General features: G+C 41.9%; 1 protein-coding gene across 4 annotated transcripts in view; it reads left to right on the top strand.

The window, feature by feature from the left end:
- Positions 1–22,441, top strand: part of ARFGEF3 (ARFGEF family member 3) — a 98,248-nt gene that overhangs the window by 56,631 nt on the left and 19,176 nt on the right. For 2 of the 4 annotated variants that reach the window (XM_086632042.1, XM_086632040.1), the window contains 15 exons: positions 1,341–1,665; positions 3,078–3,190; positions 3,932–4,842; positions 8,433–8,516; positions 9,713–9,879; positions 11,136–11,301; positions 12,717–12,824; positions 13,079–13,294; positions 13,557–13,667; positions 15,044–15,194; positions 15,812–16,126; positions 17,701–17,834; positions 19,441–19,586; positions 21,500–21,679; positions 22,046–22,190. In XM_086632042.1, the coding sequence (XP_086488168.1) occupies positions 1,341–1,665; positions 3,078–3,190; positions 3,932–4,842; positions 8,433–8,516; positions 9,713–9,879; positions 11,136–11,301; positions 12,717–12,824; positions 13,079–13,294; positions 13,557–13,667; positions 15,044–15,194; positions 15,812–16,126; positions 17,701–17,834; positions 19,441–19,586; positions 21,500–21,679; positions 22,046–22,190 (3,272 nt within the window). The remainder of the gene's footprint in view (positions 1–1,340; positions 1,666–3,077; positions 3,191–3,931; positions 4,843–8,432; positions 8,517–9,712; positions 9,880–11,135; positions 11,302–12,716; positions 12,825–13,078; positions 13,295–13,556; positions 13,668–15,043; positions 15,195–15,811; positions 16,127–17,700; positions 17,835–19,440; positions 19,587–21,499; positions 21,680–22,045; positions 22,191–22,441) is intronic. The other 2 variants (XM_086632043.1, XM_086632041.1) reach the window with 1 other exon arrangement.

Raw genomic sequence — 22,441 nt, 5'->3', positions numbered from 1 at the left:
TTATTTGTCTGGTGAAGTTGTGAACCAAACTGATAGTTGTCTTTGTTCTTTAAGGAGCTGTTGCCCACATGCACGCAACTTTCTCTCTGACTGGCACTTTGTAGTCAGTGAGAACAGAAGATAAACAGAAGATAAAGGGACCAGACAGAGAAGTTTTAGCTCTGTGTTCTTCTGACAATGTTCTTCTTGACACAGAAGCACTTTGAGAGGACTGAGATGTATGGGGAATATGTTGCTGTTGTTACAACCTGTGATTACACCTGCTTTGAGGCAGGCATATTTCTGAAGCAGTGAACTGATATGTTTTGAAGTGTACCTGACTGGAGAAAGAAGTGGCATAAGCAGATTCAAAGTCATTATGTGATGTCTGATCAAAAGCTGTTCTTTCTCTGACTTCAGGAAGCCGAGCTGTTTTAGCAAACACGTTAAGAGAAGCAATGAAGGTTCTGGACTGCATAAAAATCTTGAGAAGACAAGATGAACTTAGCTATGAGGATGTATTACTTTCTATACTGAATCATTACTTGTCATTGAGTGCTTACCAGGTGCCAGCTTGTTGAGCCTCTGAGGCATGTGGGTGAAAATCGGGTTTGGGCTTGCATTCTCATGCAGCACTTGGCTTTTCAAATTAAGGTCTTGCAGACTGAAATAAATGCCAAGTGCGAAGCTGAAACAACAGCTAATGGAGCAGAGTGCTGAGTTGGTTTTTGCTCTGGTTCCACAGAAGAGTGATCTGCTGGTGTGAGTCACTTAACTTGAGTGTTCATGCAGAAAGACAGTTGAAGGAAGGACGGCGTTTTTCGTGTATAGTGGCATGTGAGAAGTTGCAATGCACACTTTGAATTACTGTAGAGGGCTTTAATTATGTTTCAAAAGCCAGCAAAACAGAGGCTCACAACTAAGGGTACTTACTAAAATACATGTACGTGCAGTTCAGTGATGGAACATCAAGCCTTTTAGTTAACATAGATTGGTTTTTGTTTGGTCAGATTTTTTTTATAGCTCCCAAGCTGGACCAAAGAAGAAACACTTAGAAGTAGAAAGCCAGAATTTCTGCCATGCAACAGGTTGCAGCCAGTGGAAGAGCTGTGCATCATGAACTTGCAAAATCAGTATTATGTTTAAAAAGCACCCAAAAGTATTTGCATGTGTACTAGTGTGCTGATGCTTGTGAGACAAAAAAAGCCTGGCATAATTTGTTATTCTATCTAACCACTGCTGTTGACTGATCATTAAAACAAGAGTGTGTATCATCTCATTTAGCCATGGGCTATTTTCAATCTGTTCCTGTGAGATTATTTTTTTTTCCAGTTACCATCTGCTGCTTTTCTCTTTCTCAGGAAGCAACTGTGTCCAGCCCTAGTAGTAATCCTGGGAAATCCAATCCATGACAAAACTATCACCTCTGCCCACAGCAGCATCTGCCTTGAGGCTGATTCACCTTCCTCAGGGATCTCTGATCATGGCCGGGGTTCAGGTTGTTCCTCCACAGCACCTGCCCTTAGTGGGCCTGTTGCACGGACCATATATTATATCGCAGCAGAACTGGTTCGGCTGGTGGGATCAGTGGAATCCATGAAGCCTGTGCTGCAGTCTCTCTATCACCGGATATTGCTTTACCCACCACCTCAGCACCGAGTAGAAGCCATCAAAATTATGAAAGAGGTAGGATAGCCACGTGTGCAAATCCAGGCATGTAAAGCAAAATGTTTATTTAACAGTAAATGTCGCTGATACATGCATATCAGTCTATACCTTAGCACTAGGGATGTTGAAATCTCCCTTTCTGAGCCCAGCTGTTACATCAATGCCACTCTGACAAATATTTTTAGTTTTACGAAGTCGTAATAGCTGTATTTGTTTCCATAACTCAAGCTGCTATGGCAACTCTGTCAGTGTTCATGCTGTGGTACTGCATGGAGCAGATCTTATCACTGAGTCATGACTGCTCTTTTGGGTGAGATACAGTGTAGTGATCCAGTTCTCAACTTCTTTGGCATCTTTCCCCACTCTTTGCTCATGCCAGAAGGAGATGTTCATCTTCACAGTGTAGCATTCCAGGCATTAAGGTGAATATATGCTTGGATTACATGCCAGGTTTTTGAAATACCGTTTCCTTGAGGTTTATTAGAATAACCACAAGAAAGCTGCCAATGTCTTAAGCGGACACGTCAAGACCAGTCCATTCTGGCCTCTTGCCCAGTGCTTCTGACAGCACTAGAACTGGATCATTGTGAGACTTCTTTGAGCAGCAGCTGAAATCGTGAGCTCTTCCGTTTCACGTGTACAGCCTTCTTCTTATGTTGTAGAACACAAGGCAACCCGCGTAATTTGTAGAAATGGTGGTCTCTTCTAGAGGATTTTTGTTCTAGCTTGAGCATGCCTATGCTGTTCTGTGTCTGAAGATCTCTCCTAACACCACACAGCCACTCACTGGGTTTTTGTCTGAACTGGCAGTCACCCTGGCACTTGCCTTCCTCTAATTTTAAGCAATAGCAAGATGACAATTGAAGTTTTAAGAAAATCTCCGCCTAATGTTGTTTCCTGCAGGACATATCTGTTGCCTTTTTCTGCTTATTAATATGGGCTTGTTTGTAAAGCCTTCTAAGGAGAAGGTAATACAAGGGTATTTCCTGGTGGGCATTAACAGGATGCCACCCAGCAGGTTGAGTCAGGAATCACTTTGCTCATCTTTGCATGACTCTAGCGTTTTGTAACTGGGTGTCTGAAGAGAAAGGCTCCCTTTGGTATAGCACAGAAAGCAAGGTACTTGCTCTATATTTAGGCATAAAGATTGTCTGGTGTGCAGTGCCAGTTGAAATATATTCAGTCAAAAATGTAAAGCACTGGAGAACGTCCTGTATTGTTGAATATTTTGCTCTTCTCTATTTTTCTGCCTTTAGAAAGAGGGAAGGTAGTTTTGATAAGCAAAACATCAGTGTGCTTTTTTCCTTCACAGTGAGAAATTACAGTACTGCTGCCTTGGGTTCCAGGGCTTGATAGAACCGTGACTCATTTATTGTATTTGCATAATGCTCAGATAATCCTCTAGTAACTTCTATTTCCTTTCCTTTCAGATACTTGGCAGTCCTCGGCGGCTTTGTGATTTGGCAGGGCCCTGCTCTTCTGAGTCAGAATCCAGGAAGAGGTCTATTTCTAAAAGGAAGTCCCATCTGGATCTTCTCAAGCTGTACGCTTTATTTCCTCCTTTAGCCTCTTCTCTCTTAAACCTGTGCTCAGAGGACGCTTAAAACAGGTGTACCTTTGGAAGCATACCCAAACATGAGCTGGAGTGTCTCCCTGGTTAAATAAGCTGTGAAAATGAAAGCAGAGTAAAAGCTCTTACTGGTTTGTCGTCAGCCTGGACCTGTTTGTAAAGGCATAGACAACGACCTGTGGAGTTTGCCAAAATACCCAAATATGTTGGTTTACAGCTGGAAATTCTTGGGGTTTGGTCCCTAACCTTGCAATGAAATAACTGTGTGCTTATTTAGAGGTGCATTTCCAAGACGAAGTCAAAGGAGGTAATAAAAAATTTAAACATTGTCAGATCGAGCAAGAAGGATTCTCACTTCTTATATAGATCATATCTTGCAGATAAGATAATTTTCAGGGCACAGATGGCTTTAAATTTAGCTTCAGTTGAGTGTGGAAGGTTTTTTTTCAGCGTAAGTGCTTGTCTGTAAGGGAAAACATGCTAGTACAAATGCACAATAACTGTCTTCTTGGTCAGCACTCCTTTTCCAGAATGGCTGTGGCTGCATGGGAGACTTAATAATTCCTTCTAATACTAGCAATCTTTCTGAGGTGTAGGTCTACAGGATAATTTCACTTCTTTTTTTTTCCTGGTTGTGGAGGGATGATGTTGGATGATAGTGACGTACTTACTGTATGTGCTGCATGACTTAAATAAACTCTGTTTCAATTGTAGTATCATGGATGGCATGACAGAAGCATGCATCAAAGGAGGTATTGAAGCATGTTATGCTTCAGTGTCCTGTGTCTTTGCCCTACTTGGAGCATTAGATGAGCTGAGCCAAGGGAGAGGTCTTAGTGAAGAGCAGATCCAGCTGCTGCTCCAGCGCTTAGAAGAATTGAAGGATGGGACTGAGACGAGCAGGGACTCCATGGAGATCAATGATGCTGACTTTAGGTGGCAGAGGCGCATCCTATCCTCAGAAAATCCTGCATGGGAATCAGGAAATGAGAAGAGTCCTGATATTAGCATTAGTGTTACCACAGACACTGGTCAGACTACTTTGGAAGGGGATATGGGACAGACAACTCCAGAGGATAATCCGGAAAGTCAGAAAAACTCACTGCCATCTCCAGCTGTACATGAAAGTAAAGAGATTCATTATAGAGAACCGGAGTCAGAAACCATTGACCAGCCAGATGTTGTTCAGAGAAGCCACACCATAGTCTATCCAGATATAACTAACTTCTTATCGGTCGATTGCAAGACCCGGTCCTATGGATCCAGATACAGTGAAAGTAACTTCAGCGTAGATGACCAGGACCTTTCTAGGACTGAATTTGATTCATGTGATCAGTACTCCATGGCAGCAGAGAAGGACTCGGGCAGGTCAGATGTCTCAGACATAGGCTCTGACAATTGCTCCCTGGCTGATGAGGAGCAGACACCACGGGATTGTCCGGGTCACAGGTCCTTACGTACTGCTGCTCTTTCTCTGAAATTGCTGAAAAACCAAGAAGCAGACCAACACAGTGCACGGCTGTTTATCCAGTCACTTGAAGCTCTTCTACCTCGGCTTATAGCTCTGCCTAGCATAGAGGAGGTGGATGGAGCATTGCAGAGCTTCTCTTCAACCTTCTGCTCAGGTTTGCACGCAAATATTTACTGTCTAACCAGCATGCACACTGTGACGGCACTGTACACAGATTTTCTTGTAGGATATCCAGAGTAAGGAGGTTTGTGATTTACAAAGCACGTTCCTCCACAGTAGCACACTTGGTTTAGGGCAAAGCAAATTGAATATGCAGGCTCTGATTCAAAGGGAGGTCAATCCATTGGCTCTTAACAGGCTTTGGATTACATCTTCTGTCAATAGAGAAATCGGATTTTCTGTAGTAAGATATCTCTTCGCAGGTTTGTGAAGATGTGTAGAGAAGATTTGCACATGCTGTTGCTAAAGAGAGGTTGGAGTTGCTCCGTAGCATGAAAGGGGTGTGGGGAGGGCCATCGCCTGTTTTGAAAGAGATTTAAGTAGGTTAGAATGTCACTGTATTACTATTAGTAATTGCTAGCCTTGCAAAGAAGGTGATAAAAATCCCACAGCAGTAAGCTCTTGAAAGGATAAGGAAAAGGAGCAACTCTCTTCTTCACTCTTTTGTTTTTCTTAATACAGCTGTCTATCAAGACAGGAAATGCAAAGCTCAAAGCCCAGACCAAGTGAAAAATAAAGATCTTACTTTTTAGGATATTAAATACCTGCAGTTCTTTCAGAGTTAGAACCTTTGGGATCTTGACTTGGTCAATCAAACAAAAAACGCCATGCAAAGGCTAGTTTGTCCTGATGATAGTATATTTAAAATGTATCTAAATATATATATTTTCAGAAAGATTTCTTTTTCCTGACAGTGGCCAAAGTGGAAATGTTTGTTAAAATATATTTCTCTGTTTTTTTAACTTAGTTCACCACAATTGCCTTTCCTATTGCTCCTCTCCTAATCATTGCTTCATTCATTTGTGCTCTTACACACATTAAACTCATACAGAGTTAGAAGGGATGCCTCGCATCATCATACAGCATAATTTAGATATAATAAGCTGATATTCCTGATATCCTGTTTAAATGCTGCCCAAATAAGCCCTAACTCAGGAAGATGGTAGATGAAGTTCTTAAGAAACACTGGCCGTGTTGTATCACAGAAAGGAGATGTCTTAAAGGAGACATTAATACTAATAACATTCCTAATTGAGGTGTTCAAAAGCATCCTATCTGTCACAAGGAATTTCTTTTTCCTGAAAAAGAGTGATCTTGAGGTTGTGCCAGAAGATCAGGACTAGAACTCTCGCTCAAACTTTTGTGTACCTATTCCCTCGTGCATGAAAGAGAACACCAACTCTTTTCTCTTTAGTCTGTCAAATCCCTTTAGAACTTTTTGGAGCATTGGAAGAAGTAGACCTAGCAGACTTACAGATTTTAAGGCTAAATGTGGTTTTGGTTGTCATTCAGTATGACTAATGCAGTGAGAAAGATGGAAGAATGTAACTGGGCTTCTGCATTAATTTCTGGTATGTGTGTCTCTCTTAAAAACATACCTAGTCTTGGACTTAGACTGTTGAGAAAGACCTTTCACTTTCCTAAAAAAGCCACCTCCATGGCTAAATCTGTACCTCAAAATGTACACCGTGTTTCCAGTCTGATTTGGTCAAGTATTCTTAGAAGATGCCACTCAGTGAGGAATCATGAAAAAATAAAGTAGCAAGTTACTGTATTAAAGTAGCTTAGAAGTCATAGCCTGGTGTTTTCGTAGAGAGTCGTACTTCTGTGCTCTCACAAGATCCGTGCAGTTTGTGTTTCAGTTTGGCACCTGGAATGAGACTCGATCCAGCTGAAACAGTCCCTCAGCTCGTCCCTCAGATCTTAAGCAAAAGTCCATCAGTCCTCCTGAGGTGAGGACTTGCGTTCCTGCGTAGGTGAGAGAGGCATGGATTTGCAGACCTGTAATGAGAGAGACTTGGTAAAGTTGAAACACGTGTCTGGGGGTAGGAACTCCCCCTGGAGAGCTTCCAGGACACCAGTCTGATCTGCCTCTTTAGGCGATGTTTGAGTCCTTACTTCAGGACATCTTCGTTAGCACCAGCAATTCAAGGCATGTTAGGTGATGAAGTTAGAGGAACCGGTCCAACTCCTTGTATACACAACAGCTATTCCTGTATAATTCCCAAAGAATACATTAGGAAATTTGAGTATTGGTTAAGATTCAGCTTGAGAAGAGAGACAGGGCAGTTCTGAGACCAGCCAGTACAGAAGCAGTATTTTTGTGTTCCCGAGAGACCGCATTCAACTGCTTTGTTTCATTTTACAGTTTTTCTTACACTCTGGGGGAAAAATACATTAGCTGCAATTTAGTAGTCTTTTCTGCAAGCTAGGTCCTTAAATAGTATTGTAGTATTATTCCATTTTTGTAGGATTGGAAAGCAATAAAAGGAGGTAGGAATTTGAGGCATTAGCATGGCAGTATAAGCATGGGAAAAGTAGTCAGCTAAGCAGAGGTATAGTGAAATTAAGATTTGGAAGTCGGTTGGTTAAAAGCCTTCCTAATCTACAGTTTTCATCTTTCCTCAGAAAGTTCCTCCTTGTTGCTACTTAAAGCCTATGCCAAAAAATTCCTTAGTGACTCTGGAGTATAATGTCTAGCTTAAAAAATACCAAATTACCTAAAAATTCTCAAAGTTATCTTGACTTGCACAAAGTGCTAAGTTTGCATTTTTTCAGGACTTCCTTCTACCCGGCCAATTTCAATAAACTGTTGTCTCTGCTCAGACAGTGTGCTAACCTCAATGTTTATTATAGCTGTTTTAATTTAATTTAGTTTTAATTTAAGTCAATGATCAGTATTCTCTTAATTTGGATGTAACTGTCCTCGTGAACTGCAGTGTCAAGGTGTTAATTCTTAAAATGGTGTGCCATGGTGTGAGTAATCATAGCAAACGTTTTTGGCACCTCTTTTCGGCTTCAATTCCATAGCTTTCAATGGCAAAGTTTCTATGTAGTTAAGCATCATTGCAAGTTTACACATCAGGTAATCTTCTGCTTTTGAGATCTCAGCATCTCTTAAATGCAGTTGTTTATATCCCTGTATTTGAGAAGAAATTAGGGACCATATTTTTCCCAAACACTTTTGGGTGCTCAAATACATACCCACTCTGTAGTAGCCGCTTTTATGTGCAGTTGTACACTTTTGGTTTTAATTGTAGTCTTGTATAGGAGGTTGCATGTTTTTTAAAACATTTTAATGCAAAATGAAGCGGGCTGCTTTTTTTTTTTTTTTTTCATACCTCTTTGCCTTGAGGTTTTTATTACTCTAGCAGATTCTAGTCCCCGAGGTACATATTTCAGAGAGGTAAGGCATCAAATCAATATATTCTAGCTACATCATTATCATGATTCTCCATCCAACAAAGTGTCAAGATGCATCTTTTGCCTTCAGTGACAGAGGAGTCACTGGAGCTACTCGCAGGCTACTTTCAAGCATGTGGTTGCAGTTTTGGTACTAGATAAAGATTCTCTGTTAACATTCACCACGAGAAATCTACCCCAAGCACACGGCAACCCCTGTGGGTATAGTGTGTGGCCAGCCCTATCACCTCTCTTCCACAAAGGTTGCTCCCTTGAACAGCAATTAATTTTTAAGACCCACCCTGGAACAGTTACTCTCTTTCTAAATCCGCCCTCAAACAGTTACTCACCTTATCCACGCCCCCAAAGTGACGACAGTGGAAAGTCCGAGAAGGCAGCAGCACAGAGCTTTCAAACCCTCACGAGGCAAGAAAAACATTTGCTTCTTTTCTGTGTGTGGATTTTTTATTTTTCAATGTTAATGGTTTGTTGTATTTTGTTTAAGAAGAGGCATGAGCTTTATGGTGGGAGGAATATATTCACAGTAAACCACTGCGGCAGTTAACAAATGACACAGCTTTGCTTCATCATGTAACTAACCTTGGAAGCTGTTTTTTATTGTTTCATTTCAAACGTTCCTCTAGGATAAAACTTACTCCTTAATCTTCCCTAATTAACAATATATGAATGGATTTCACAGTTGATGGGAAAACCATAAAAAATTGTGGGTCATGGTGGGGAGGTGTCTAATATTTCTGTTTTTTTCATGGCTCAAACTACAGCTCATGGGGATTCACTTAGATATTGCTCCTACTTGATTTATGCTTTTCTACCAGTAGGTCAGCTGACTCAGAGGAAAATGTATGTGCCGTCCATCCTACCTGGGAGGAAGGGATTGTGCCATGGGGCATGGTTGTAGGCTGTCGTTTCATACAGATAGTATTTTCAGGAGTCCTGAGCGCTTCCAGGTGGCTTATGGGTCTGACAGAGCTGCAAGTGCTCTAGAGAGCAGGTCTTGTATGAACCAAACAGGGCTTGGAGTTGTAACGAGTTCCAGCCAACTTGGCCTCAAATATTTGTCTGCGTACCTCTAGGCCGTGGAGAGGATGATAGTTACAGCCTGATGCTGCAAGGTGCTGAGCATTCCAGCCCCCATCCAACAACTCACTTAGCCAGGACGGATTTACTGGGGTATTAAAAGGGCTGTCACCCTCATTAGCATCATTTGGTGCAACGTACGCTCAGTTAAGTACTCAGGCTTGCCTCTGCCCTCTCCCACCTCACCTTTCCAGGTAGCATTGCAGATGGATCCTGCCCTTTGCTTTGTACCTGGCAGTCATCCCAGTGAATGGTGCTGCTCCTTGGGTATTTCAAATTTAGCATGTTGCTTTGCTGGACTGTGACTGGAGTGTTCAGTTTGCCTTGTAGCACTGCGTTCTAGATGGACTGCTTATTTTTCTGTTCTGTATTCTAGTACATTTAGTAGAGTAATTTCTACTGGTGATTCATTAACTATTCTAGCAATCTGTTGCTGTTGAAACGCTAGGGTTAGTTTCTGAATATTTTTTTTTTCCAGGCAAAATCTGTGTAAAATGTGAGAGCTCACATGGTGTTTTTGTTAGGTATGATGCACTCACCAGGATTTGAGGGAAACCTAAATTTCAGCTTCCAGACTCTGATGAATGCAGACAGTCTCTACATGGTCTCACATTACACTCTGCTGCTCAACCTAAAATTGGCCAACTCGGATTACTACAGGAAGAAGCCTGCCCAAGCCCCTGTGTTGCTGGTGAGTTGGGGAATATGGGAAAACTGTTAAAAAAAAGAAAATTTGTTTTGTTTCCTTTCACATAAAACAGCACGCACATAAAGCCTTCAGGCCCTCTTGCTAAGTGGAGAAATAATAATTTCAAATGAAGCGTTCTCCAAGCTGCTTATGAATCTTGCATGATAAATGTCATGCCTCTGAATTACACAGCTTCTCTGTAATTCAGGAAGAAACGAATGCTGCTTACTGATTATCATTAAAGTAGCAGTCATTTTGATGGATAGTCGATCTTCAGAACAGGTCCTCATTAGCATCACGTGATGCAGCAAGCGTTGTTCGTGCACGTTATCAAGGGACGTACCTTCATCTTGCAACTACCTTTGAGCATAATGACAAATTTCTTGCTTAATACTTGATTTGTATTTACACAGATGAAGATGTGAGAAGTTAGAGTGAAAAATAATTAGGTTTTAGTAAGACGAACTGATTGATGATTTTTGTGGCACCTGGGATTCCTCGGCTTCTTAGGCTTTTTAAAAATTGCTTTGAAGGCTGCAGGAGTTGTAAAACATGAATCTATGTTTTTTGACTAAGTTGCCCAAGAGAGGTTATTTGAGTTTTCCTAAAAATAAAAAAAAAAATCAGTGATATATGGGGGAAAAAAAAGTGACAAAAATACCATTATTGCTGAGCTTCTCATCTAAGAGAATGTATATTCTAGAAGACCTCAAAAACAAGTGGGCTTTAATGTCATCATCAGTTCTGATATGTTCTTCAGCAGCTGTGTGAGCAAATCTGTGACTCAGAACCTTCTCTAGGGTCAGCACTGTGCACAACAGGCCTGATCATGACCTAAGTATTGTTGAAAATAGTTCAGATATCTAATTGGACCCTGATTCATCTGTGGTGGCTGTTCAATGCAGAAGGGCCTGATTGCTGAACAGGCAGTGTTAGGTACCAAAACTTCTTTTTATTGGAATTGAGATCCTACCCCTACCTTGTGGAAATAGTGAGAGATCAGCATGTCCTATTGTCACTGTGCGAGAACTGTCATTATGATTTGCATCTTGCATGAACTCCAATGAGAGAAGGGAGAGCTCCTTGCTCGTGTCATTCTCCACCACAGAGAGACATGGCAATCCTTGGATAATTCTTATTTTTGCATAACTTCATTTCTACTCCTACATTCCTTTAGGCTCAGGAGTAGATCTAGGAGCTGAGGCTCATGCTGTACGGCTTACGGTTGTCTCACACCTGGCTTTTATGGTTTTATGCAGAAGGAGTTCATGAAGCAGGTCCAGTCCAGTGGAGTGTTGATGGTATTTTCCCAGGCCTGGGTTGAAGAACTGTACCACCAGGTACTAGAAAGGAACATGCTCGGGGAAGCTGGATACTGGGGAAGCCCTGAAGAGCACAACCTTCCACTTATCACCATGCTGACCGGTCAGTACTGTGTTATGGTGGCAAGGCTAACTTCCAAACCCATATCTAAAACGAGCTACAATAACACGCTGCTTCATTGCATTGCGTGCAGAAGAGCATGTCATCATGCAACATGTGTTTCACGAAATTACTGGTGAAGAAGGAATCAGACTTAACTGTGGCAGGTACCTAAGTGGTTTGGATCACAGAAAGCCTTTGAAGCATGGGTTTAAAAACAAGCTGTCCCTGGGAAATAGGGAGATTAGGTTTGTTCACTGAACCAAAACATCTCGTAATTCTGTTAGCTTCAGTTCTGATAGGCTTTGGTACCTGTTCATGATAAGCAGTACGGCTGCTGTTTTCTTGATGTCATAGCAAAGTCATTTCAGTGTGCCTGTGGTGCAGTACAAATATAAATAGTGGCGTCTGATCCGGGAAGCCTTCCACAGGTTTGTGCTGTGCCAGGGATATGCCAAATGACGCTAGAAAGCAGCTGGAAACCTGGAGCACCTCTAACAAATGCTTAAAAAAAAAAACCCTTAGCTTCCTTTGAGGGAGAAAATCAAATGGTATCAGCTGAAAAGCAGCAGGATGTCTATGATACTGTATTGATATAAAATGCACTGTCTGCTTGAACGTGTATGCTGTATGATTACAAAGAGATAATTAAAACAGCGTATGCAGGGCAAACACTGGCTTTAGCTGAGCCAGTAGCTGGTAATCAAAGGGCACTGCTCTGAAAGTTTTTTACTGATTGTATTGAGCTCAGTGTTGCTTTTAGCTATTGAGCTGGGAAGCTGAAAGAAACACTTTGGAAAAACAATAGTCATGAAGAGGCATGAGAAGAATAGAGAAGAGGCAGACGGAAAGGGGCTGCTAGAAAGGAAGTCAGCCTGATGTCCCTAGTGTTAAACTCTCTGTGAGAAGCTGGTCTTTTGTTGTGTTGGAGAAAGGGTTGTATTTCTTTTGTTGAGATTGAGCCTACATAGGTCTACTAAAAATCACATTTAAGACATAGGATCCCAGTGCATCTTGAGGACTCAGACTGAGGTCTGGGAACATATAGATGCAAGATTTGAAAGGTTAGACTAAGAAACGTGGAGATTTAAGGGTGTGGGTAGGTCTGAAGTGTAAGAAATACATGAAATCTTTGCTGAGAGTTCTGTTGACTGTGTAATGTCATGGAGGGGGAAGCTTTTGAGAGTGGTATATTTCCCCTTGTCAAGAAAACTTTGGTTATAGTGGGCAAAGCACAAGATGCCACAGCTCATGTTTATGCCAAGGCTTCAGAAGGCTGCCAGAAAAGAGCAACTAAAAACCATACCTGAGAAGTCAGGAGTGCTAGTGTTTTTTTGAACAAAGAGCCAGTAGGAGATGCTTTCTTTCTACCATCTGTGTGTCAAATAGTAATCTGTTGTTTTCTAACGTTCTGGCAGATATTGATGGCTTGGGAAGCAGCACAATTGGTGGCCAATTGATGGCATCTGCTTCGGCTCAATCTCCTCTTTCCCAAAACCGGAAGACAGATGATTCTGTTGTTGCAGGTATTAAGACTGTATTATAAGCACAAGAGTGTCTACTGGCAGTGGGTTGTTGTATACTGTAAGCATATTCTGATAAATTGTGGTTTAGGTCAAAAATTTAAGGATTGAGGGAAGTATGTCAGTGCATCCTACACATGAATTTGTAGTCCAGCATGCAAAGGACAAATATGACTTGTGTTTTTTTTTTACCACTGATGATAAAGCTGCTGTTGTATCATTCTCCAATAGTAATAGTAATGCATTTCTCACTTCAGGAGTTGCTTTTGCCCGATACCTTTTAATCGGCTGTTGGAAGAACTTGATTGACACTTTGTCCACACCACTGACTGGCCGCATGGCAGGCAGCTCCAAGGGGCTGGCCTTCATCTTGGGAGCAGAAGGAACCAAGGAGCAGAACCAAAAGGAGAAGGACTCCATCTGTGTGAGCCTGGATGGACTGAGGAGGGCAGCCCGGCTGAGCTGTGCTCTAGGTATGCATGCATCCATGTGGGATGTCATGGCGGGCGCATAAAATAGGATGGCAACTTTCCTTGAAGGAATTTGTGAGAGAGAAAAGCAGCATCCTGTTCCAGTCTTGGATAGGAACCTGGACTGTGTGATTCCTCATGGAGCCCGCCTGCCCTACAGCATAGGCATATCCAGCCAACTTCCCTTGATACAGCCTGTTGTTGAGGTTGTATGGGATCAGGGAGGAAATGCTTGTTAAACAGTGATTGTGGTGATGTTTTACAGGAGTTGCTGCTAACTGTGCATCTGCTCTTGCCCAAATGGCTGCTGCCTCCTGTGTCCAAGAAGAGAAAGAGGAAAAAGAAATCCAAGAGCCCAGTGATACTATAGCTCAAGGTAACTATCAACTTTATCGTACATTGCCTGCAAAGATGCAACTGGAAAGTACTTTACTACACATAGAAGGAGGACAGAGGGGAATGCCACTGCTGTGCACCACTCACTTGTAGACATAGGGGGTGTATGTCTAGAGTCTTCAGTACATGTCCTGCTGTCCTGGGTTCTTAACTTTATGTCACTAATTCTATTTTACATGGAACTGAAATCAGTGGAACAACAGATAAGCCAATAGCGTTTTTGAAATGTGCACTTTTTAACCCTTGTGATACTAGTACAACCACAGGGCATCAGAGAAACAGTATTTTATTTTCTTTTTAATGTGTTGGGTGGTAATATAAGTTGAGTTTGCATCCCTTTCCCTGGCTTGTGTATACATCATATCGTCATCATCAGATATTTCAAACTGGTTCTGAATCATGTTAAACAAAGCTGGAATTAAAAAATTATATATGGTTAACATGTAAAAAGTTCTGCATCTCTATACCTCTGCTTCAAACCCAGTGGAAGTCGGTAAAGTCAATTGTTGTCTCCAGTGGCTGTTTGCAGAAGTACGTAAAATGTCTCCAATGATGTCTGATTTCTAATGGCAAGAAGCCCATAACAAAAGTGTTGCACAAACGACCCTGCTTGGCACTTAAATTTGATGTCAGAGTAGAGAAAACAACACTGAATAGGCCTGAGCACGAACGAGTGTTTGACCACTCTGCTCAATATGGCTGGGGCAAGCTGGCCAGGCCACACTGAAGCAAAGAGGAGACAGTAGTGGTGGCCAGAGGCCAACAGATCTGTTCTATGGAGGCTTGCAAAGCTTCCAAATTTGTTTCCATTCCAATGTAGCATGAAAAGTAGGTTTTTCAGATATTCTTAGGAAAAAGAATGATGTCCAAATGCTTGTAGTTCAGGTCAGGATTAGTTTTGCTTTGAAAAAGAGTATCCATTAAAAAAAAACCTCTTTGAAGAAACTTTTATATGGAAATTGATGTGAAATCTGCAAACTTTTTTTTTTTTCATTGCAAAGGAGATTTTGGTAAAAATAAACAAATATCCAGCTAGCCAGATCCGAAGAGAAACATGTAATATCACTAGCAATCTGCATCTGTTCTGTGGGCAATAAAATGTGAATTTGGGGGTGGAGGGTGTCAATCTGGCATTGATTTTTTTCATGCATATAACATCAATCAAAGAAATTTTAATTTTAAAACTGCCTTATGTTCATTAGGAAAAAAATGGGTTTCTCTGATTTGTTTTTTGTCTAAAATCCACATTCTTTTATAGCTTTCAGACTGTATACCTTTGTCATCACCTTATATACAAACCAGTGTTTGGTTAAAAGCTGGAGAAGGTAATTTTATTTTTCATTTTTCATGCTGCAGTGAAACAGAAAGTGGAGCAGAAACTGGAGCAGATGGGGAAAGTGCAGGGAGTCTGCCTGCACACTGCTCATGTGCTGTGTATGGATGCAGTCCTTAACGTGGGTCTGGAGATGGGAAGCCACAATCAGGACTGTTGGCCTCATGTGTTCAGGTATTTGCCAGCTTCCCCAAAAGAAGGAGAATTTATTCCATGTTGCCTGAAAGTAACAGACTGAGAAAAAGAACTTTACATCCTCTGGGAGTGTTCTGTATAAACAGTGTCAAAGTGAATTAACTGCCAGTTTCTGTAAGAGAAAAGACGGTGCTGTTTTCCATGACTATTCAGAGACCAAATCAATGCTTAGAAACTTCAAAGTTACCAGAAGGCTGACAGACCCAGGAACCCAAATGGGTTTTTCAGGCACTTCCACTAAACCGTTTGCTGTCTGGGCACACAGGAGGCCAAAGGATGTAAGAAGACAGGTTGTCTGTGTGCAGTGTGAGAGTTAGAGATCGTTTGTTTACACTTTGAGGAGAATATCCTGTGCAGAGTGTCTAGTTCAGGTGTAGAAATCCATGCCTGTGAATTGGCAGCGGGTTTCCATGCGAGCTGGCGTCTCGCAGCGATGAGGCTGTGCGGCAGCCAAGAGCTGCACTTGCACTATCCTTCTGACTCACCTCTGGAATACAGACCCAAGTCTTTCTTCAGTGAGCCTGGCGATTAGTGGGGGAAGGAGTAGTTGTTTTGGGGCTTTTATTCATCTTCTGCCTTCTCCTGTTTGTTCTCAGGGTGTGCGAGTACATCAGCACGCTGGAGCACACCCACTTCAGCGACGGTGCTTCCCAGCCCTCCCTTACCATCACCCAGTCCCAGCAGGCACCTGGAGGGCTGCACCCAGACTCTGAGCCTGGAGAGGCTCCCCAGGCACTGACCCCCGAGCAGGAGACCACCCTCAGCAGCAATCCTGTCATTCAGCCAGTTTCTATCCAGGAACTCATCAAGGAAAGCAGTAAGGGCAGAGCTTTCGACTTCCGTGGAGGCAGCCTGCTGTGTGGGACCAGTGCTGCCAAGGCTGTTCTCATGCTCTCCACACAAGCTGACAGGTAAAAGCAGTGCTGTCAGGAACCGGAATCTCTGTTCCCGAAACAGGAGCAAAATGGACCCTTCTGTGGTGTTTGTTACTGCCACTGGCTTCAGTTGAGTTTCACAAGAGCGCCCCGTGTGCGTCACAACCAGCAGTTCCTAAAAGACCTGGTTTTCTGCATCTCTGCAGTACCTGCCCTGCAGGTGCTGGGCTGAGTGTGTCTGCACAACAGTGAATATGCCAAGTAAATCAAATGCCTCCTGAAACCAGTGGATTAATTGCTTGCATGTAAATTATCTGTTGTGTTCCTTAAAGCAGACAAAAGAAGTGGGTGTCTTGTCCTGCCAGGAGGGGGCTGAATGACAAGACCAGTGTCAGTTAGAAAGCAGCTGCTTCTGTCGGGACGCTGTGGACAGCTTGTCAGCCTATCCCAACATGACCAGAGGAGGAAGGGCCACCAGGCATGGTCACAGAATGGCTAGGTTAACTGTCCCTACAACATGGTCTGCATACTGATGTGTCACAGACTTTTTTGCTATTTCTGCTCTTCTTCTGGCAGCCCAGGCTAGAGTTGAAATTTTCCTGAGTTTGCATGCTTCTAATACCCCTTTTTTTCCTCTAGCTGACATTTTGTATTCTTGATCTCCACCCATAGGAGGGCATTATTTGTAAATTCAGAGGAAAAAGTAATGCACACTGACACTGCTTGTAAGAGTGTGACTCTGTGCATGGAAAGTACATTTTTTTCAGGTAGCTCACAACACAACTTGGTTCCGAGGATTAGAGAATAGCAGTACTGTAATTTTAATGATGCAGGTTTGATTTCTGCACTGTTACTTCAGTGCAGATGTTACTAGGACTCAGTCCCAGTTTCCCAGGACTACAGAAAGTTTTTTTTTATGAGAAGCAGTGTCAGAAAATCGTATTAGTTGTCAACTTGTGGCTGCACCATGTGAACTTTCACTGTGACCTCTGTGGAGCCCACCTCCTATGTAAGCATGAGTTTACTGCTTAAAGGGTACAGATTTTAACTCACTGAGCTGAAATGAGTTAAGCAAGAGCTCATTGCAGCTGAAAAGAACAATTCTTATTTATATTCCTAAATAGCAATTCAGGTACAGCAACTTTAGGTCTAAGACTTGAATTAAGGTGTTTTTCGTCTAAGGGGCTAAAACTTCAGATGGAGCAAACCAGTGTAATTCTAAAGTCAGTGAAGCTATGATGATCTGTGTTGTGAGGACTGTGCATATTCTTACTGTTTTTTTTTATTACTGGTTCATGAACTGCTTATAGCATTAAGATACAGTAATGGAGAAGAGTTGACTCTTTGAAAAAGTGACTTTTTGTTTTAGTACTGCAGTTGAATCTTGGAAGGATTCTGGTTGGTCCTACAGCACACTCTACTTTCCACCACAAATTAATAAAGCTTCTGAATCAAAGTCTTTCTGTAGCACTGTATAAATGAAAAAGCCCTCAATAACCCAGTGTGTCACCAAAGGCAACACATGTACAGATAAAAGTTTTCCTCTTACGTACACATTTAAGTCTGCATCTCGTGAGTTTTTCAGTTAGATTCTGTTCCTCTACTCACAGGCTCTTTGAAGATGCTACTGACAAGTTAAACTTGATGGCACTGGCAGGCTTCCTTTACCAGCTCAAGAAGGCTTCTCAGGCTCAGCTTTTCCATTCAGTGACAGATACAGTTGATTACTCCCTAGCAATGCCAGGTAAATCGCCTGAAGATCCCTTACAGAGTTCTGTCTTTCATATACAACTGTATTGCTTGCAGGACTTGCTTTGTATTCTTACAGTTCTAGTCTTCCCAATTGAATTTCTAGGTGTCGACAAAACATAGTATTTAGTCTAATAAGATCTTTCTGTAGGATGAGTTCAAAGTCTTTAAAAAAGGTTGAGCACTTTTTTTGGACAGGGACCACATCCACACCTGCTATGAAACACTTCATTTGGAAGGACATTCATTTGGTTCTTGGACTTCAGAGGTGCTAATTATCCACAGATATTTAATCAGATATTTAATCGCTAATTGTCCACAGATATGTAATCATTTAATTAATTTTGGAGCTTGATCCAGTAGGGAAACTCAGGTGAATGTAGACCTAAGCTGGTGGATTTAGGTTAGACATCTGACAGTGGGATAACCTCAGAAGTGTTCAGAAAATGGGTGATAGCACACAAAGCTCACAACTGAAGAATGTTAAATAAAGCAGTTGAATTTATCCTGCTTGCTCTTCCCCAGCAGAGTGGAGCATCCACCTTACAGTACAAAGCCTATAAATTGTCGTTCCATCACTGTCTGGAATAGAGCAGAAGGATTGGATCCAAAGGAAGACACTTCACTTTGAATTTGGACTGTGCCTTTAGAAGTTACATTAGTCATATGGGCTTTGTTCTGTCCCGTGGCAGACGTGGATTTTATCTGGTATATGTCTCAAGTTCAATTGGCTTCCCTCCTCCCTGAAGTCCTACTTGTCATTTTCTCAACGTGACACTTCAAGTTGTTGGGTTTTTGCTCTTCCTTGTCTTCAGGCCTCAACATTCATCACTTTATTTTTAATAAATGATGGCCGCCTTATCATGTATTTAGTAGTCAATCAACAGGAGTTTGTAATAATGAAATTAAAATAGAATTGAGCAATTAATTGCTTTTTTTGTAATATATATTAAAAGTGGTATGCCCCCTGATTACATCCTTCGTTAGAGATAAAAGCACCAGCATATTTTAAATGAGAGAATGAAGTGTCTTTCCAAGTGTTGTAAGAACAACAGAAGATTAATCCCTTTCAATAGGAAATAACACGTATTACTGCTGGGGAACAGAAAAGCATTTTCTCACATTCTTTGCTTCATATCCTTTGCTTGATAAGAACTACAGAAGGTCAACCCAAAACTAAATCATTTGCAGTTTATATTCTTTCCTGTAGATGTCACCAAAGGTTTTTGCAACTACTATTTTGGCTCTTAATATCAATTATTTAACTCGGTGCTTAACTTTTCTGCACTACTTCTTCAAGCCTTTATGTTTAAAGTATTTTAAAAAAAATTGATCACTAAAATCAAAATAAAGTGTGTTTAATAAGTTGTTCTTAAAACTTAGGTCCATCTCCTGTTCTTTTACCTACGCAGGCATAGGCTGTGTTTTACATTGATTTTTTCTTTTTCCCCATTTTTTTTTTCTCCACTACCCTCTCCCCCTGCCCCACCCTGACTTAATACTAATCATATCTAACCTGATTTAAATTCCAATTTAGACATCTCTAGATGGAGGAGCTGTTGTTGCTTAGCTTCCATTTATTTTGTTATACTTCATTGTAGGTGAAGTAAAATCTACCCAGGACAGGAGAAGTGCACTTCACTTGTTCCGACTTGGTGACGCCATGCTCAGAATTGTAAGGAGTAAATCTCGCCCGTTGCTCCACCTTATGCGCTGCTGGAGCCTGGTGGCACCTCACCTTGTAGAGGTAGGAGTCGGGGAGAAAATGGGAATGTGTAGAAGAGATGGCAAAGCTGAAAAAGCTGGAGAAGGCGTGATAGCTCTTAAAATGTGTATCAACCCTCAACATTGTCAAATCTGGTTACGCTCCTGTTGGAGTATTGTATATCTTATGTCATAGGATATGCAGCAGCTTTCCAGTATTTAAAGGGGGCCTACAGGAAAGCTGGAGAGGGACTTTTTACAAGGGCATGTAGCAATGAGACCAGGGACAATGGCTTTAAACTGGAAGAGGGGAGATTTAGGTTAGATCTAAGGAAGAAATTTTTCCCTCTGAGGGTGGTGAGGCAGTGGAACAGGTTGCCCAGAGAAGTTGTGGCTGCCCCATCCCTGGAAGTGTTCAAGGCCAGGTTGGATGAGGCTTTGGGCAACCTGGTGTAGTGGAGGGTGTCCCTGCCCATGGCAGGGGGGTTGGAACTAGATGATCTTTGAGGTCCCTTCCAACTCAAACCATTCTATGATTCTATATATTGTGATACTGCCACTGAGGGTGCACTTTTAAATAACTGAAATGGTCAGGTCCAGGGACAGTGTGTTGGATATTTGCAATATGATACTTCCTGTGTGTCTGTGGTGAAAACACTGAAACCATCTGAAGTTACAAGTAACTCCTCCGTCTACCTATTTTCCCAGTCAAGGTCTGCATCCATGCAAGTCTTCCCATAAAAGGATGCAGACTTTCATTTCCCATATAAAGCCAGCTCAACTGGGAAGATGGTGACGTTTTTCCACTTCCTTCTCCTTCCTTGTGAACCCTGGTCAGTGACAAACCAGTAGCAGCCACATAATGGATTTCAGTCATAACAAATGACCTTTTCTCAATCAAACTTTCAGTCTTATCTGGTGAAATGCTGGTGTCTGACTTCTCAAAGCTTTTTGATTTGTGTCATTGGTATGAATAAATGTGCAGTACTTCCTTTCTTTCTGTTGGTGAGGTATGTGGTGTCATGTGCCCAGGCCTATTGGGATCATGCTTCTCTGGAGTTTTAAGATGACCCGTTCAGTAAACTGTCACAGTACTTCATTTCACTGACTCAAGAAAATGTGTGAACTATCTTACAGCGGAGTTCATCCGTTAGAGAGACCCCGTGGAATCCCTCTTAGAGTAGAAATAGCAGAGAATAGTTTTGTTGTATGCTTTGACAGCCCTTTATCTTCTGTCTCGCTTGCCTTTGGATGCCAGCCTGAGACCACTTTAAATACTTTTCATGTTTTGAGCACTTCTAAGCCTTTTAAAATCCCAAACCAGTTAAAACTCAAGGACCTTCTCTATTTTTAGAACGCAGGGCTCGTCAGTCTTTTTGGTTGACTTCAGTGCAGATGAAGGCATTGCTGGGAAGGAGCAACATCAGGGAAAGGACAGAATTCAGCATAAACTGCATAGTTGCTCAGTAACTTTATATCCAGATTCACTGGTGTTTAATTTTTTAAAAGCTTTCCAAAGCGAGGAAGTTCTCTTTACTTTTAAGTTCCATAAATAGCCAAATAAAAAGTGATGTTTGGTCATGCACAGATGGGTATGGTGGATATATGCAGGAACTACTTTGCTGAAGAGAAAAACGGTCACGTGGTAGAGACAAAAGACATTTCACACAAGTTCTGTTCTGTGGCTTTTTTTTTTTTTTTTAATTATTTTTAGCTCTGTGCTTTCTGAATTGTCAGCAAACCTTTATGCGTCTATGAGTCTTCAAGCAGCTCAGTCTGTCATCTGTTTCCATGGCAGTACCTCCTCATTTTCATTGCAGTGGGGTCTATAGTCACATTAGTGGCGAAGCCATTTGCACGGTTCAGCAACATGAAGTGCTTACCTCCCTTAAAATTGTCTCACTAAAAGCAAATTCTTTGCTTGGACAAACACTAATACTCCTCCTTTCCCTGCAGGCTGCCTGTCATAAGGAGAGACATGTGTCTCGGAAGGCTGTCTCCTTCATCCACGACATCCTCACTGAAGTGCTGACGGACTGGAATGAGCCTTCTCATTTTCACTTTAATGAGGCTCTTTTCCGCCCTTTTGAGCGTATCATGCAGCTAGAGCTGTGTGACGAGGATGTCCAAGACCAGGCAAGTCAGCCCTGATCAGGGTGTCTGTATCTGCCTTACTATGCCCATGGGAAGGATAGTCTCCGGAGTGCACTTGGTCCACTTGAGAGTGTTTCCCAAATTCCCTTCAAATGGTGTCCCTTAATCATCTTCGAGGAACCAAGAGTTCTCTGCCTACCTAAGCCAGCATTGTGGTAGAGCACAGAGACCATACATCTGGCTTTAAAGCAATTAAATAAAACTTTCTATTATCTTTAAAAAAAAAAAATTATTGTAGAGTGACATAATGAAATCTAGGAGTGTGTTTAAAGCCATCTTTAAGGTGCATCTATGTATCAGTTCTGGTTTTTGGTTTTATTCTTTTAACCTTTCCTACGATGTCTACAGGTGGTCACCTCTATAGGGGAGTTGGTGGAGATGTGTTCTACCCAGATCCAGTCAGGATGGAGACCGCTGTTCAGCGCCCTCGAAACAGTTCACAGCAGCAGCAAGTCAGAGGTTAAAGAGTATCTCGTAGGAGAATACTCTATGGGTAAGGACTTACTGCACTGACTTTCATATCAGCTTTTGTTTGCCTGTCTTATTCCTTGGGGACAAAATAACTCACTCAATAAGTTTAAATGCCCCACCTGAACAGTTGCACTTAGCAGTGGCACTGCAGTACTATGAGTGCACTGAAATATCTGGTTTATTAGCTGGAGTGAGAAGGAGAGCAGAGGTATTGTTCTGACTTTTTATCCTTTAGATTCTGGCAGATGCATAGAATGAGAAAGAAATGCTTCA

The sequence above is a fragment of the Tauraco erythrolophus genome, chromosome 2 (assembly GCF_009769465.1).
Source record: "Tauraco erythrolophus isolate bTauEry1 chromosome 2, bTauEry1.pri, whole genome shotgun sequence".
NCBI classification, from domain to species: domain Eukaryota; kingdom Metazoa; phylum Chordata; class Aves; order Musophagiformes; family Musophagidae; genus Tauraco; species Tauraco erythrolophus.
The sequence above is the reverse complement of the archived record's forward strand: the minus strand, read 5'-3'. Positions and strand labels throughout refer to the sequence as shown.